Source organism: Tamandua tetradactyla, chromosome 12 (genome assembly GCF_023851605.1).
Source record: "Tamandua tetradactyla isolate mTamTet1 chromosome 12, mTamTet1.pri, whole genome shotgun sequence".
Lineage (NCBI taxonomy): Eukaryota > Metazoa > Chordata > Mammalia > Pilosa > Myrmecophagidae > Tamandua > Tamandua tetradactyla.
Window position 1 is genome coordinate 31,924,424 of NC_135338.1, and position 14,367 is coordinate 31,938,790.

General features: G+C 35.3%; 1 protein-coding gene and 2 pseudogenes across 9 annotated transcripts in view; all 3 read left to right on the forward strand.

The window, feature by feature from the left end:
- PSEN1 (presenilin 1) overlaps positions 1–14,137 on the forward strand; it is a 125,729-nt gene extending 111,592 nt beyond the window's left edge. For all 9 annotated transcript variants that reach the window (XM_077122950.1, XM_077122954.1, XM_077122955.1 and 6 more), the window contains 2 exons: positions 5,945–6,063; positions 12,874–14,137. In XM_077122950.1, the coding sequence (XP_076979065.1) occupies positions 5,945–6,063; positions 12,874–13,029 (275 nt within the window). In that variant the 3' untranslated portion in view covers positions 13,030–14,137. The remainder of the gene's footprint in view (positions 1–5,944; positions 6,064–12,873) is intronic.
- Positions 5,130–5,227, forward strand: LOC143652781 (U6 spliceosomal RNA; annotated as a pseudogene).
- Positions 6,103–12,530, forward strand: LOC143651959 (inositol hexakisphosphate and diphosphoinositol-pentakisphosphate kinase 2 pseudogene; annotated as a pseudogene).
- Positions 14,138–14,367: the final 230 nt, after the last annotated feature.

The following is a 14,367-nucleotide window of genomic DNA, read 5'->3' on the forward strand; positions in this document are numbered from 1 at the left end:
CCACTGAACCACCTGTGCACCCTTGATGTTTGTTTTAAAAAGTAAAAGAGTGCCTGTCCATGCAAAAAAAAAAAAAAAAAAGAAAGTTTTTTGAAATTCTTATTCCATTAAGACTTCAGGGCTGTAATATATTTATGTAAAAATTTTTCATTAATGTATTTTGCTACTTCCTATACAAAGATCTATGGATTTTTATGTTGTTACTCCCTTTGTTGACAAGCACTGAAACTGGGACGTTTCACTCTCTGCTCTTTCTTTTTTGTGCTTCTATTTGTATCCTTTCTAAAGGACTCCACTAAAGGATTAAGATCCATCTTGTATTGGGTGGGTCACATCCCAGTTGAACCAAAAGGCCCCACCCACAATAGGTCTGCACCCAAAGGGATGGATTAAAAGAACATGGCCTTTTCTGGGATACATAACAGCTCCAAACTACCACATGGGGGTTAAGAGATTAGTACATTTTATAACTAAGTTATCCTCATTTTTTTCTTTTTTTCACACCAAAAAACCTCTTGATTAAAACATTGCAGCAAAATATTTAAGTAGGTTTTAAAGAAACAAACACCTAGTTCCTTAGTTTCTTCAGTCACTATTATAATCTTGACTTTATCCTTCAGCTGGAGCAGCACACTTCTTACAGCTCACCCTGACTCTTTCAAATGGATCAGAGCTTTCCCAGGACACATCCAGTCTTTGATGCTTAGCTGAGATTTCCAGATATCAGAGCCCAGCTATAGCTTCTGACTTTCACATTGCTAGAGAGCTTGAAGTAATTTGCCTAATCTTATGGCCAGAATTTAGCCTAGACCTCTTTTCTGATATTTTCTCTACCCACAAAGTTACACTATAACTAAGTTGCCTCTTCTGTTCCTCTCCTCTTCTCTCAAAGGTGCCAGGGTTCAAAAGAAAGAAATAATGTAGCTGTTAAGCATAGCAGTAGCATGATCCTTTCATGACTATTTTTTCAGATTTGTAGAGTCCCTCTCCTCATCACCAATTTTTGTCTTCCTCCCTCTCACCACCAAATTTTTAAAAAAGGAAAATCCAAGTATTCCCCCTCTTAACTTCAGATCAATATGTTCTTTACCTGTGGCCAGTATAAGGCAATAAGTGATACTCTTTTATCATCTTTTGCATCCAGCACACACATAACCATCTCTGATTTTTCTTTGTAAGAAAACAAACAATACGCTTAGAACCACCAAAAATGGATGTCTTAGTTAGCTTAACCATAGGTATATTTAAATAAAATATCCATATAATCATTGTAAAGCCTGTGTTTGCACAGTAAGTTTCATAAACCAATTTAAAATGAAGGCAATAAGGATAGAAAAAGTAACAATACATTTATTTGATTTATTGTACACATAACCTTAATTCAGTGAGAGTTCATTTTTCTATCTCCAAGGGTGACTTTGAATTCTGATTGGATAAAGGTTTTATGGTGGCTAATTAGGTTCTTATATAAGAAAATAATTTCATTTTAATTTTCATGTTCTTTGACTTTGGTAAAAACTTTGACTATAAACACTTCTCTGTGCCTTTAAAATTTTTCAAATTAAGTTTCATAGTGTTAGATTCTCATACTAGATAGGAGAGTAAATTTTTGATACCTATAATTAAAAACATCATTAGGGGAATGAACGGAGACTCAGCATCAAGGGATTGAGAAAAACCCTAGAATGAGCTGAGATTTAGCATCAAGGGATTGAGAAAACCTTCTAGACCAAAAGGGGGAAGAGGCAAATGAGACCAAGTGTGAATGGCTGAGAGATTCCAGAGGTGAGAGGTTATCCTGGAGGTTATTCTTATGCATCAAGTAGATATCATCTTGTTATTCAAGATGTAATGGAGAGGCTGGAGGGAACTGCCTGAAAATGTAGAGCTGTGTTCCAGTAGCCATGTTTCTTGAGGATGATTGAGTAATGATACAGCTGTTACAATGTGACTGTGTGATTGTGAAAACCTTGTGTCTGGTGCTCCTTTATCTGCCTTGTCAACAAAGGAGTAGAACATAGGGAATAAAAATAAATAATAGGGGGAACAAATGCTAAAATAAATTTAGTTTAAATGCTAGTGATCAATGAAAGCAAGGGGTAAGGGGTATGGTAGGTATAATCTTTTTTTTTTTCTTTCCTGTGTTCGTTTTATTTCTTTTTCTGAATTAATGCACATGTTCTAAGAAATAATGACTATGCAACTAAGTGATGATATTGTGAATTACTGATTATGTATGTTGTTTTATTTTGTTTCTTTATTTTTTAATTAATAAATAAATTTTTTTTAAAAATCACAGGACTTAAGGTCTGAAGATTTTCCTTCCCCTTATGAATAGATCTGCCTTGGGCAAGTCATTTAACCTTTCTGAGCCTCCTGTGTAAAATCCAGTTACTCTGAGTAGTGAGTGAGTTAATGTATGGACTGAGGTAGTTAGGTTCAGGTGTCATTTGGCCAGGTGATGATGCCCCATTGTTCTGTTTCTGTGTACTTAAATCATCAGCATGCGAAATTCATCTATGGCTGGTTACATTTGAGGTCCGCTAAGGGAGTGCCTTCAACAGTGAGTGATGGTTAATTTAATTAGCTGGAGGCTTAAAAGAGAGGTCAGAAGAGAGCTCAGCAGCTCAGTCTAGACGTTTGAAGATGCAGAAGGGAATCTCCTTGGGAAAAGCTGTTGGAGCCCGGAAGCCAGTAGAGAAGGCCAACAGAGATCACCCTGTGCCTTCCCATGTAAGAGAGAACCTCAGATGAAAGTTAGCTGCCTTTCTGCTGAAGAACTATAAATTTTTAACTAAATAAATCCCCTTATTAAAAGCCAAAAAAAAATTAAGGCAATAAGGAAAAAGATCTACAAATTCAGTAGCAAAGTTCTTAAATTCTAAGTATTAAACACTAACTTAGATACCATTTGATCAGCTGCCAAAACTGCCATTGTTCTCAAAATATCAAGTAGAAAGTTCTTAACAAATATCTGCATTGCTATAGTGATGACCTATGTTACTAAATATTTTCCTTATTTCAGGAAAATGTGAAGATACAAATATTTTTACAGTTAACATATGGAAGTCTTTAAAATGGACATCTTAATTAGCTTATTCATAGGCATATTAAAAAAATCTAAGTTATCATCATAAAGCCTGTTTGTACAATATGTTTCGTAAACCAATTTAAAATTAAAGCAAGGAAGGGAAAAAAATCTATAAATACAGATATCACAGTTTCTTGAATTCTACATATTAAACACTATCTTAAATACCATTTGATTAACTATCAAAATTATGTGCATTCTCAAAATATCAAAAAATTTTTACAAATATCAGCTTTGCTATAGTAGTCATGTCTGATTCTTTTAAACCAGACTTGCGGTAACTCACAAAAAGTCTGTTTATACTAGAATTTGGTTTCTAAAAGATACATATGTCTCCCAGAATACTTAAAAGTCAGCATTTAATCAGAAAGTAGAGTTGTTAATTAGAAATTTAAAACATTTGTATTCTCTGTGTAGACAGTTGGTTTCTAGCGAATTTCAATATGAATTTCCTACAAACGGCATGTCAATAACAGGCTCATCAAAAGTGTCACTACTGATAGACCTAAAGGTTAGCAGAGTAGTAAAATTGGCCTCTTTCCAGGAGTAGAAATATTACCCGATAGAGACTTCTTTTTTTTTGTAACCTCAAGAGACTGGGAGGAAGATGGATTTTGCCAGTATCTTTAAATGGAGGAAGGAGTTTTGTAGTAGAAAGGTAAAATGATAAATATCAGCCTGTTTGGGTTTAAGTTTTATTCACATAGCATAAAATCCATCCGAAGTATACAATTGATATTCCTCTGTTTAATCAGAATTGGCATTCATCTCCACAATTTGAGAACATTTTGATTGCTGCAGAAAGAAAAATCCAATACCTCTTATACCTCCCTATTATTGACACATACACATGGTACCTCTGTTACAGTTGACAAAAGAATATTATAATATTACTGTTAACTGTAGTCCATAGTTTGTGTTAGTTGTGTTTTTTAACCCACGTACCATCCTATTATTAACACCTTGTAATAGTGACATATATTTGTTCTAGTTCGTGAGAGAACATTCATATATACACCAATCACATCAGGGTTCACTACATTATACAGTCCTCTGTATCATCCTCTGGCTTTCCTTCTAGTGACATACATGACCCTAAATTTCCCTTTCAACTACAGTCACACCCATAATTTAGTACTGTTAATTATACTCAATATGTACTGTTATTACCTCTATCCATTTCCAAACATGTAAATTCAATCTTATTAAAAATTCTGCACAGGGCAGGCCATGGTGGCTCAGCAGGCAGAGTTCTTGCCTGCCATGCTGGAGACCCGGGTTTGATTCCCAGTGCCTGCCCATGCCAAAAAAAAAAAAAAAAATTCTTCACAAATTAATATCAGCTCCCTATTCTCTATCCTCATTCTATCTCCTGGTAACCTGTATTCTAGATTTTAACTACATGAGTTTGCTCATTGTAATAAGCTCATATTAGTGAGACCATAAAATATTTGTCCTTTTGTGTCTGGCTTATATCCCTCAGCATAATATCCTGAAGGTTTATTGTGCAAGCATCAAGACTTCATTCCTTCTTACAGCTGAATAATATTCCATTGTGCGTATATACCACATTTTGTTTAGCCATTCATTGGTTGATGGATACTTGGGTTGGTTCCATCTTTTGGCAAGATAATGACTAATGAAGTTGAGCATCTTTTCATGTACTTATTAGTCATTATATTACTTCTTTGGTGAAATGTCTATTCACATCTTTTGCCCATTTTTCCTGTGTTTGCATGTCAGCCTTGCACAGGGGCCATGGTGATCTTCTGTCTGTTTGCATCCCTGCTTTCACTTATGAGTTGATACCTAGTAGATTAAATTAGTGGTTATGTAGGGCTGGGGAAGGATAGAATGATAGAGAGACTACTTCTAAGGGGTATGGAATTTCTCTTTTTGGAGTAATGACAGTGTTTTAAAATTGTGGAGATGAATGCACAACTTTATATTATACTAAAAGCCATTGGTTGTACACTTTGGATGGATTAGATGGTATGTGAATATATTTCAGTAAAACTGCTTTTAAAAAAGGCAAAAAGTGCTTGATTCAGTAGCACATATACTAAAACTGGAACAATACAGAGATGATCATAATAGCCAAATGACCCTCATAAATATGAAACTGAATAGTTTTATACGTCCTTAGAGTGGGAACTAGTCACCAAAAAGGAATGAACTACAGGTACATGCAATATCATAGATAAATCTAAAAAAATTACATTAAATGAAAGAAGCCAGATACACAAGACTATATGAGTCTGTTTATATGAAATGTCTTGAAAAGCCCAGAGGCTGGGGTTGAGAGTGGGGATTAAAGTATAAACTAGCACAAGGTATCTTATTAGGGAGATGGGAATGTTATGATGGATAGATTATCTTCATGGTTACAACAAACTCTTAAATTTATTTCGGTCATTGAATTGTAGTAATAATGGATAAATTTTATAAGGTAAATTATACCTCAATAAAGCTTTTTTTCTCCTTTTCTTTTTTTAATGGTGAGGATACCTATCATAGGGAAGGGAATCTTTTGAGATTTACTAGTACAAGTGATAAGTATAAATCAGGCATTTGATAAATAACGATCAATTATTAGTGTTGTTATTACTGATATATAACAGCAGAATCTCCTAAAGACTGACAGGACACCAGAGTGAGCCATATGTAGAATCTGAAATTCACTTCTAGTATAGAAAACACAGAGCACACACACATGCACACTTACCTAATTTTGCATGATATCTTGAACTGATTTCTCATTCTGTATAAGGTGGAGTAAGACAGTCATGTTTTTGAGTTGTGAAATCAGAACAAAGTGAATAAACTTTTATATTTGTGATTTTCCCTTTTTAGGGGGAGTAAAACTTGGATTGGGAGATTTCATTTTCTACAGTGTTCTGGTTGGTAAAGCCTCAGCAACAGCCAGTGGAGACTGGAACACAACCATAGCCTGTTTTGTGGCCATATTAATTGTAAGTATATGCTAATAAAAATGTGCCAGAACTCCTAATCTCAAAACCCTGATTACTCTGTCTCTTTCAGGCAGTCTTGTTTTAATCCCAGGTGGGTTGAGTGTTCCAGTTACCAGGGGAATACTTTAAAAGCATGATGATTGGACTCACCTGATTAGTTCTCTGCCCTGGCCACACATTAGAAACTGGGAGATTTTAAAACTATGAGCCCTGCCCTGAGACATTCTTATTTATGTTTTAATATGTGTATTTTTAAAAAGTTCTCCCAGGAGATTTAGTAAGTATTTCTATTTAGGAACCACTTCTTCAAGCCCAGCAGTCAAGATTTTATGAAAATAACTCTGGTAGAAATCAGTCTTAAAAGAATAAGCAGGTGGCCGGGATTCATGCGGTGAAGTAGTGCTTCTAGATACTTGCATGTGTCTTTCAACTGCCACTGAAGGGAGAAGACAGACCCTCGTCCGCACCAACACTTGGGGTGTCTTGATGAACATCTTTTACTTCTCACACTCCTGGGATTAAGGGGGAAACCGAGACCTGAATGGGCTCGGTCATCTCGAGCAGCTCGTGGGATGACCGCAGCCGTGGCAGCAACAACTTAAATATCAACATGAAGCATTGATATCTGAGAACAAAAGAACATTTGCCAACTAACTGTCATCATAATTTCAAGTGATTTGTATAAGCAGAAACCAGCTGCAACAGACCTATGTGTCAACCAGCTATAAGGAGAATGCTTTCTTCTGATAACATTTACTTAGAAGCCGTTTTAGAATAGATCATTTTAATTATATCAAATGAAATAAAAATGAGTGAAGCCCCTAGATTCTTTGTTGGGCCTGAAGATACAGAAATAAGTCCTGGAAATTATCGACATTTCTTCCACCATGCAGATGACGATGATGATGACGAGGACGACTCTCCACCAGAAAGGCAGATTGTGGTTGGAATATGTTCCATGGCAAAGAAATCCAAATCCAAACCAATGAAGGAAATTCTTGAACGGATCTCCTTATTTAAATATATCACAGTAGTAGTATTTGAAGAGGATGTTATTTTGAATGAACCAGTGGAAAACTGGCCTTTGTGTGATTGTCTTATTTCATTCCATTCTAAAGGATTTCCACTGGACAAAGCAGTTGCCTATGCAAAACTCAGGAATCCTTTTGTAATCAATGATTTGAATATGCAGTATCTCATTCAAGATAGGAGAGAAGTGTATAGTATTCTTCAAGCTGAAGGTATTTTGCTTCCTCGTTATGCAATCTTGAATCGTGACCCAGATAATCCCAAAGAATGTAATCAGATTGAAGGAGAAGATCACGTGGAAGTAAATGGGGAAGTTTTCCAAAAACCCTTTGTAGAAAAGCCAGTAAGTGCAGAAGATCACAATGTTTACATTTATTATCCAACATCTGCAGGTGGTGGGAGTCAAAGACTCTTTAGAAAGATTGGCAGTAGAAGTAGTGTATATTCCCCAGAAAGCAATGTGCGAAAAACAGGCTCATATATATATGAAGAGTTTATGCCTACAGATGGTACTGATGTTAAGGTTTATACAGTGGGTCCTGATTATGCCCATGCAGAAGCTCGAAAATCTCCAGCACTTGATGGCAAGGTGGAACGAGATAGTGAAGGAAAGGAAGTAAGATACCCTGTTATTCTCAATGCACGAGAGAAATTAATTGCTTGGAAAGTCTGCCTTGCTTTTAAGCAAACAGTTTGTGGCTTTGATTTGTTACGGGCCAGTGGACAGTCCTATGTCTGTGATGTCAATGGTTTTAGTTTTGTGAAAAATTCCATGAAGTATTATGATGACTGTGCAAAAATACTTGGCAATACTGTAATGCGAGAGCTTGCTCCACAATTTCATATTCCCTGGTCAATACCCTTAGAAGCTGAAGATATCCCTATTGTACCAACTACGTCTGGAACTATGATGGAACTTAGATGTGTGATAGCAGTCATACGTCATGGGGATCGAACACCAAAACAAAAAATGAAAATGGAAGTGAGGCATCAAAAATTTTTTGATCTCTTTGAAAAGTGTGATGGATATAAATCTGGGAAATTAAAACTCAAAAAACCAAAACAATTACAGGAAGTGTTGGATATTGCACGACAACTTCTTATTGAACTTGGGCAAAATAATGATTCTGAGATTGAAGAAAATAAGTCAAAACTTGAACAACTTAAGACTGTATTAGAGATGTATGGCCATTTTTCTGGAATAAATCGTAAGGTCCAATTGACTTATCTCCCTCATGGTTGTCCTAAAACATCTAGTGAAGAGGAAGACAGCCGAAGAGAAGAACCCTCCTTACTTTTGGTTCTAAAATGGGGAGGAGAACTAACCCCTGCAGGCAGGGTCCAGGCTGAAGAACTTGGAAGAGCTTTCAGGTGTATGTATCCTGGAGGTCAAGGAGATTATGCAGGATTTCCTGGTTGTGGTTTACTTAGATTACATAGTACCTACCGACATGACCTCAAAATATATGCCTCTGATGAGGGACGAGTCCAGATGACTGCAGCTGCTTTTGCAAAGGGACTCTTAGCTTTAGAAGGAGAGCTTACACCCATTCTGGTTCAGATGGTAAAAAGTGCCAATATGAATGGTCTTTTGGATAGTGATAGTGACTTTGAGCAGTTGTCAGCAACGTGTGAAAGCAAGACTTCATGAAATACTTCAGAAAGATAGAGATTTTACTACAGAAGATTATGAAAAGCTTACTCCATCTGGAAGCATTTCTCTTATCAAATCAATGCATTTAATTAAAAATCCTGTGAAGACTTGTGACAAAGTTTATTCCTTGATTCAAAGTTTAACTTCTCAAATCAGACATCGAATGGAAGATCCGAAGTCATCAGATATTCAGCTTTACCATAGCGAGACATTAGAGCTTATGCTACGTAGATGGTCCAAGTTGGAAAAGGACTTTAAAACAAAGAATGGAAGATATGACATTAGTAAAATCCCTGACATATATGACTGTATAAAATATGATGTCCAGCATAATGGTTCCTTGAAATTAGAAAACACAATGGAATTATATAGGCTTTCAAAAGCATTAGCAGATATTGTTATCCCTCAGGAATATGGTATAACTAAAGCTGAAAAACTGGATATTGCCAAAGGATACTGTACACCTCTAGTTAGAAAAATTCGCTCAGACCTTCAGAGGACACAAGATGATGACACCGTAAATAAACTCCATCCTGTGTATTCCAGAGGTGTTCTTTCTCCTGAACGTCATGTCCGTACCAGATTGTATTTCACCAGTGAAAGTCATGTACATTCTTTGCTGTCTATTCTTCGCTATGGTGCCTTATGCGATGAATCAAAGGATGAACAGTGGAAACGAGCTATGGTTTATTTAAATGTTGTCAATGAACTCAACTACATGACTCAGATTGTTATCATGCTTTATGAGGATCCCAACAAGGATCTTTCCTCAGAGGAACGCTTTCATGTTGAATTACACTTTAGTCCAGGAGCCAAGGGATGTGAAGAAGATAAAAATTTACCCTCTGGCTATGGATATAGACCAGCTTCCAGAGAGAATGAAGGCAGGAGATCCAAAATTGATAATGATGACGAACCACATACTTCTAAAAAAGATGAGGTTGATTGAGCTGTGATCTTGTTCAAACCTATGGTATCAGAACCAATTCATATACACAGGAAGTCTCCACTTCCAAGATCTAGGAAAATTGCTACAAATGAAGTTGTATCTGAAAATGCTAATTACCTAAGAACACCAAGAACTTTTGTGGAACAGAAACAGAATCCTGTAGGCTTTGAATTGTATTCCATGGTGCCATCTATTTGTCCTCTAGAAACTCTTCACAATGCCCTGTCTTTAAAGCAGGTGGATGAATTTCTTTTTTCCATTGCTTTTCCATCAAGTGAAGTTCCACGGAAGACCCCTGAAATTTCATCTACGGCTTCACGTTCCAGTCCAGTAGTGAGAAGAAAAGTATCTTTAAATACATATACACCTGCAAAGATCCTCCCAACACCATCAGCTGCCTTAAAGAGTACTAAAGCAAGCAACAAACCAGGTACCAGTGGACATTCTAGTGCAATTACTCCTAATACCTCATCTCGGAAAAAGAGCATAGCTAGCAAAACAGAAGTGCATGAACACAAAAAAACCTCTGGGAAGAAGAAATGAAATCTTAGCAGAAGCTAGAATTTCTTATAGAAATCACATTTAAGGGGAAAAAATAACATGTAATGAACCTTGACTAAAAATTGTCAAAGCAAGTAATTTGTGTTTCTCCTTATACATCTCTGTGTTCATTTTTAAACAGCTAGATGATTCTTTGTATATATTCAAGTAAATAACTTTAGTCATGATATAGAAATGTTTAAAACTATGTTTATTAGCATTTCATGAGTAGCAAACCTTATGGTGATAAAGCTCTACCATTCTTCCTATCATGTTTACTTGTGCTTGTGGTGAAGAAAAGGAACATAAAAACCAGTTGGCCTGTGACAGTGTCACAACAGTAATGGTACTTACCAAAGGGGCTGTTGAGGTGGCCTGTGTATACATTTCTGTTCTCATGACATTGCATCTTGGCTTTAAAAACATTTGACTTGTGCTGAAATTTGATAGCCAGGATATCATACTGGAGATTTTTTTAATTAAAGTATATTTCCAAAGAGATTTCATTAATCATTTAGATTAGAAGCTCTTTTTTCCCAGTTGTTAAAATGACGTATGCTGCAATATTTAATGGCTGGAGTATTGGTGTATGGGATATTTTTTTCAATCTGAGCTTTGAATTTTTTTATTGTGTGTTATTTAAAATATTGCATTTATAACTGGGCTACCTACACATTTGTGCGTATAAATTTGCATATTAATTTTTAGAAAATATTTTCTTTTTATATATTTTTTTATAAGGTTCTTTTGTTCATCAGGAAAATTTTTGCTTCATATATTGGCAAGTAAATACCTTTTGAATTTCTTTTTGAGATGTGATTGAAAAATCTATAAATATTACATATTATAAGTTCTTTTTAGATCTAAGGAACTCAGTTCAATGTTAGAATAGTATCTGTATTCTATAGTTAGTAGATTTTACATATAGCATCTGTGTTTACCATTTCCATTCTTTTCTCTAATGTGTCAGTTGATCTCAGAAAGTTTAAAGATTGAGCATTTCAAATAAATACTCTTTCCAAGTAGTTAGATTTTGAAGGGAAATTGAGATCAATGTGTTATGATTTCATCATTGATGTGAAAAACATTTTATTATCCTTGGTGCTTTTTCCCCCTGATGCACAAATGATTATGAATCTACTTGAAATGACTTAAACTGTAAACCAAATAGTACAACCTGATAAATATTCCATGCATTGCAAGTTAGATAATATAAATCACTAAAACTTCAGCTCAAAGCTTATGTTTAGAAAAATAAATGTATTGAATTATCTTAGTATGAATACTGCTATTGTATTTCTTCAAAACAGACTAACTTTAAATCATTCTACATGAACTTTTAGAAAACAAGCATATTATGTGTTAGTTGTTTTAAAAGGTACCATATACAGAAAAGTCACCAATATGTACAATTACATAAGTTCATATATACACATGAATGTGAATGTATTATGTAGAGACATGTCTTATAAACAGTTGAATGTACCTACATTTTCTGTCTGTGAAAATGTGATTAATATGTTTATTGTGGGGGTGAGGAATCTACTTTTGTTTTTTAAGTGAAGCTGAATTAAAATTTCAGTTTATTTCCAGAATCAGAAAAAAAAAAAGAATAAGCAGATCCTCATTTAGTCCCTGGACTAAGTTGCTGATGGTTTGTTTGTTGTTTTGTGTTTAATGACACGACCTGTGGTCTACAGTGTTACATTGGACACACGTATAAGGTGCACAACACTAACACAGGGCATGAGCCACAGAGGTCTTGCTTATAGTGCCACACATGAACACTGAAGTTGTCAGAGCTATGATGTAGGTAGATAATTTATAAAATGTTTCTTAATGGTATTTTTCTTGTGATACCTTTGGTATGTAGTATATGAATGAAGTTAAATGAGTAAGGTAAGAGCCTTTACTTATATGTTTGTTTTGTAACTACATTTGTAATTTATCATGACATAACTAGTTAAAATATTCATGTTTTTATTTCTCTTTTAGTGTTAGTTTTCTGGATTTTAAGTTATTTATTGGTTGTGTTGTAGCTTTTAAGAAAAAATGTATTTGTTCTTGATAAACTGAAACAGTGCTCAGCCATCAGAGTTTATAGTTAGTGTCTTAGTTGCTAGGGTAAAAAGTAGACCATGTTATAGCTACTCTGTTTTTACAAGAAAGCAATATACTCTCCATGAGCAAACCTTTGTTATCAGTTTGAGGATCTCTTTTTTGGGGTCCACACAACTTAAAGAATGCTTTTCTGGGATTTTAGCTAGCCAAACTAATATCACAGGGGACAACTAAATGTTTTTAGATAGACATTTCATTATTATTTAAATCTTAAAAACTGTATATTTTTACTTATTTTTAGATACTATTCCTTGCCTAGAATTAAGGGATTAAATATCAACATTGTGTTCATAGAGAACTCTGTGAAACAAAGGAAAATAAATGTTTCCTTTTTATCAGGAAGTTATATTTTTTAATGGCTCTTCCTTCAGATTTAATGAAAATATTTCTCTTCAAATTTAACCCAAAACTATAGTATTCAGTTAAGTTAAAACCAAGACATGTGATTGAATTGCTTTGCACGTAAATAGTTTCATAATTATCTATAAGTTTGTGTCTTTTTCTCTCTTTTCTACAGGGTTTGTGCCTTACATTATTACTCCTTGCCATTTTCAAGAAAGCATTGCCAGCTCTTCCCATCTCTATCACCTTTGGGCTTGTTTTCTACTTTGCCACAGATTATCTTGTGCAGCCCTTTATGGACCAGCTAGCATTCCATCAATTTTATATTTAGCATATTTGCAATTGGAATCCCATGGATTTTTCTCCTTTGACTGTAATAAAATCTGGGGAGGACTAAGGTGATTTTCCTGTGTCCACATCTAACAGACTCAAGATTTTCAGCTGGACTTTTCACAGCTTCCCTCCAAGTTTTCCTGACTCCCTGCAGTATTGGACACTGAAGGGCAGGCAGGAATCTACAGAACATGGTTTGAACATACTTCTTCGTGTTGGACTGAGTCCCTCAGTGCAGAAACTACTGTATTTGAGGGACGGAAAGAAAGAAACGTAATGGGCCAAAAAGTTGCTGTGCTCCCACCAGCAGTTTGACCCTTGGTCACAGGTAGATTTTACCAACACTACGGACTCTCAGGACTACCATTGCCAAGAGGTTAAGTGAAGTGGTTTAAACCAAACAGGACTCATCTTAAACTACATGTTGAATATTAACCTAATCTGTATTGGTTGGAATCTGAACCTTTTTAAGAGGTACTGTGAGGAGAGCTGGCACCAGCAGCAAAATGAAAATGTGGAAAGGGGCTCAAACTTTCACTTTCAGACTTGTTTTGCTGCAGACTTGTCATTTTTAAATAAGTTTTTTTTTTCTCCTTGGGTCAAGTCAGATGTGTTGGTTGATTTAGACAGTTTATGTTCTCAAGCACTGAAACTCCATTATCATCTATGATTGCCATTTCTTCCCAAGGCCAGTTTGAATTTATTTGTGTTTGATTTAAAAGTCTTAATCTCAGGTTCCAAATTTCAGTAATTTCTGGAAATAATGGAATGCTTGTTCAATAATTCCCTAACATCCTTAGGTAAAATATGGATTTTCCACCACGATCCTAGTTTTTAGATATACTTGTAAGTTTGCTTGACCCAAATGCCTCTTCTGTTCCCCTTTTCTCCTCTCATTCCCACTTACAAGCAGTCTTTATACAGAAAATGAGATAGCTCTGTTATGGTAGCAGATGGTCCAGTTATTCTAGGACTTTGTTCTTTGTTTGATGCAAAGAATGTGTTATGAATCACTGCTATCAGCCTTGCTGTCATATTTCCTCAATAGCAAATAAGAAATGTGCCCAAAGGCGGTAGAATTAAAGAAGAGTAAAATGGCTGGTGAAGTACTTTTCTGTCCTGGTTTTTCTTTTTATACTATAACCCATTGTCTCTGACAGTAGGTCAAAATATGAACTAATAGACAAAAGCTGGTGTTTTATAAAGTTTATGAATCAGTTGTGTTAGTACAAAAGCAAGGCTTTGGAGAAAACCATTATTATTTCTCTTGGCAAACTGTAGAAGAATGTGGGCTCAGGAGAAGAACTAGCTACCAAGAGAATGAAGAAGAGGCCTC